Below are 2,529 nucleotides of genomic sequence, written 5' to 3' on the forward strand. Positions count from 1 at the left end.
TTATTGTAGGATATGTGTGTAGGATATGACTCAGCTCTCAACTTATTAAATCAATAGGACTTTTTTCTATTCATACTGAGGACAATGTCAAAAGCGATGTACTCTGCTTAGTCAGCAGGATACGGATCAGCGTTAACAACTCCGACTCACAAAGTCTTTTCCAGACAAGGATCACATTTTAGAGTGGCGGTGGTTCTGGTGTTTGACTGGCTATCAATCTTAACTTTAAAGAGGCTGCAGTGAACTGATCCCCAACTTTTGCACTGAAAAAGAGCTTTCATAGCACATTTGTAGCTGACCAAACAGCACTGTGCTGCATTAAGGCGCTCTCGATGACGACCTTTTAAAGGAAACCTGTCCGTTGACAGAGTACAACACTCAGCTTTATTAACTTCCAGTGGCTTCAGCAGAAAGTCAGACCGACAAAAAAAGCAAGCTGTCATTAAGTCTTTGTCAACCCGTGATCGAGCTTACCTCAAAGTTAGTTTCTCGCTGCAGACTACAGACTGAAGTGGCTTATCATCACACTCCTCTAGAGCTCTTTCTCTTAACGAGTGGTACTTTGTTGACACTCTCATGGAGGTCAAAGGTCAGCAATGGAGCAACAGGCCTATAAAACCTTCTTAAGCATGCCGTCCCTCCTAGCTTATTGTGCAACTATGGATAAGAATTATTGCTGTAGAATACAGTATCCGTGCTGAGGTGCATTTTGGGTAGGGAGGAACATCTTCCTGCTATTGCCAACACTGACTCTCTCTGCCCCTGCGTTTGTGGCTTTCCGTTGCGTAAAAAGTCAAACGTGCTTGCAAACAAAAAGCGAGTTTACACCAGCGACTCACACACGGGTGGGTTGTCGGAGTCCTGGCTGTGCATGGAGCTCAGGCCCGTGTCCGAGTCCTCGTCATTTGTGTTACAGGCCTTGGACAGACCCCTGGCCTGCTCCACCCAGACGCTGCTCTTCTCCGCGGACGCAGGCTCGTCCTCAGTGCCCGCCACGTCCGGCGCCGCCTCGCAGTCGCCAGTCAGTGTGCTGTCCACCTGCTCTATCTCCATGGTCTCAACTTTGGCCAGAAGGTCCAGAAGTTCGCTCTCCCTGGTCTCCCAGAGGGCCGTGCTCAGGTCCAGGTCCCCCCTGATGGCGTCCATGTCCGTCTTCAGCCGCAGGCCGATGTACAGGCTGGTGTCCAGCTGCGTTTTGATCCTCTCCTCCTCCAGCGCGAACTCGTCCTCGGATAAGCTGTCCACATCTGACTCTGCAGGTGGAGCGGCGGGAGACGCCGCCGCGCGCATCTCCTCCTCAACGCCGCTCGTGACCTTCGTCGCGTCCGCTCCCCTCTCGCCGCGCCGCCGCTTCATCCACCGCCGGTTGAGCTCCTCCTGGATCTCCCCGGTGATGCACTCCACGAGCGCCTCGCGCTCCGTCAGCTCCTCCTGCAGCCGCACCACCTCCTCGCAGCGGTGCGCGTACTCCTCGAACTGCGCGACCGCCTCCGCCGCGCACCGCGCGTCCTGCTGCTTACAGTCCGAGAGAGCGGGGGCCTCCGAGGAGGAGCAAGAGGAGTCCACCATGTATGTGTCCTGCACATAGTTCGCCCCGTGTCTCTTGATGCGGTCGAAGTGCACTTTGGCCTCGTACCGCTCGATATCCCGGTCCAGCTCCTTGACCCTCTGGACCTGCTGGCGGATGGTGTGGTCCTGGGAGATCACCATGTGAACCAGCGTCTCCATCTTCTCCGCGGAGCCCTGATCTTTACAAACAGCCTGCTCTTTCTTTTTGTTCATCTTATCCAACTTCCTGAACGCCTTCCTGACTATGCGCCTCTGTTTCTCCTGGGACAGGTTGGCGGCGGCGGCCGCGGCGGTCCAGCAGGTCCTGGCGGTGCCCCTCAGCCCGCCGCCCGGGCCGCCGCTCTCCCGGCTCTGGACCACCCGGGCCTCGGCGCTGCGCGGCCCGTTGTTGGGCAGCGACGCCTCGTTCTTTACCAGGACGAAGCGCACGTTCTCCTGCTCGTCCCCCCAGGCGGCCCACAACTGGAGGACTTTGGTCTTGTTGGGCAAAATCCTCTCGAAGCCCCTCCATTTCTCCACCACGCAGTAGGACTGCGGGGAGCCGGACAGCATCGCCGCCGAGGCGCCCTGCTGCAGGTTCTGGTCCTCCAGCAGGACCCTGACCACGTCGGCGCAGGTGGTCCGCTTGGTGAGGCCGGAGACGAGCTTCTCCTCCCGGCAGACCCACACGGAGATCTTCCCCTCCTCCGGCTCCATCTCCGGTTCCACGCAACAACAACTAAGTTTCTGTTTGTGGCAAAACTCAAAGAGTAAAAGGAGAAGAAAGTAGTCCGTCGCTCGAGTCAAAACATAATCACCTTTATATGCGATGAGGGAAACACATCCTCAGCGCTGTTTTATCGCTTCCCACTTTGAATGCGCTCGGTCCGAACACGACATAAGCTCACATTCTCCCCAGCGGTCTGTTCCCGGTGCTGCCTGCCGGGACATCACCGCTCTCTACTCCAGCAGATCGTTACC

General features: G+C 56.5%; 1 protein-coding gene across 1 annotated transcript; it reads right to left on the reverse strand.

Moving 5' to 3' along the window:
- Positions 1-523: 523 nt before the first annotated feature.
- LOC306784289 (ras association domain-containing protein 10-like) lies at positions 524-2,424 on the reverse strand. The gene has a single exon (XM_079278193.1). It carries the CDS (start codon positions 2,263-2,265, stop codon positions 823-825), a length of 1,443 nt encoding a protein of 480 aa, XP_079134319.1. The 5' UTR covers positions 2,266-2,424; the 3' UTR covers positions 524-822.
- Between the last annotated feature and the right edge of the window lie 105 nt (positions 2,425-2,529).

Source organism: Melanostigma gelatinosum (assembly GCF_949748355.1).
Source record: "Melanostigma gelatinosum genome assembly, chromosome: 1".
In the NCBI taxonomy this organism is placed as follows: Eukaryota; Metazoa; Chordata; class Actinopteri; order Perciformes; family Zoarcidae; genus Melanostigma; species Melanostigma gelatinosum.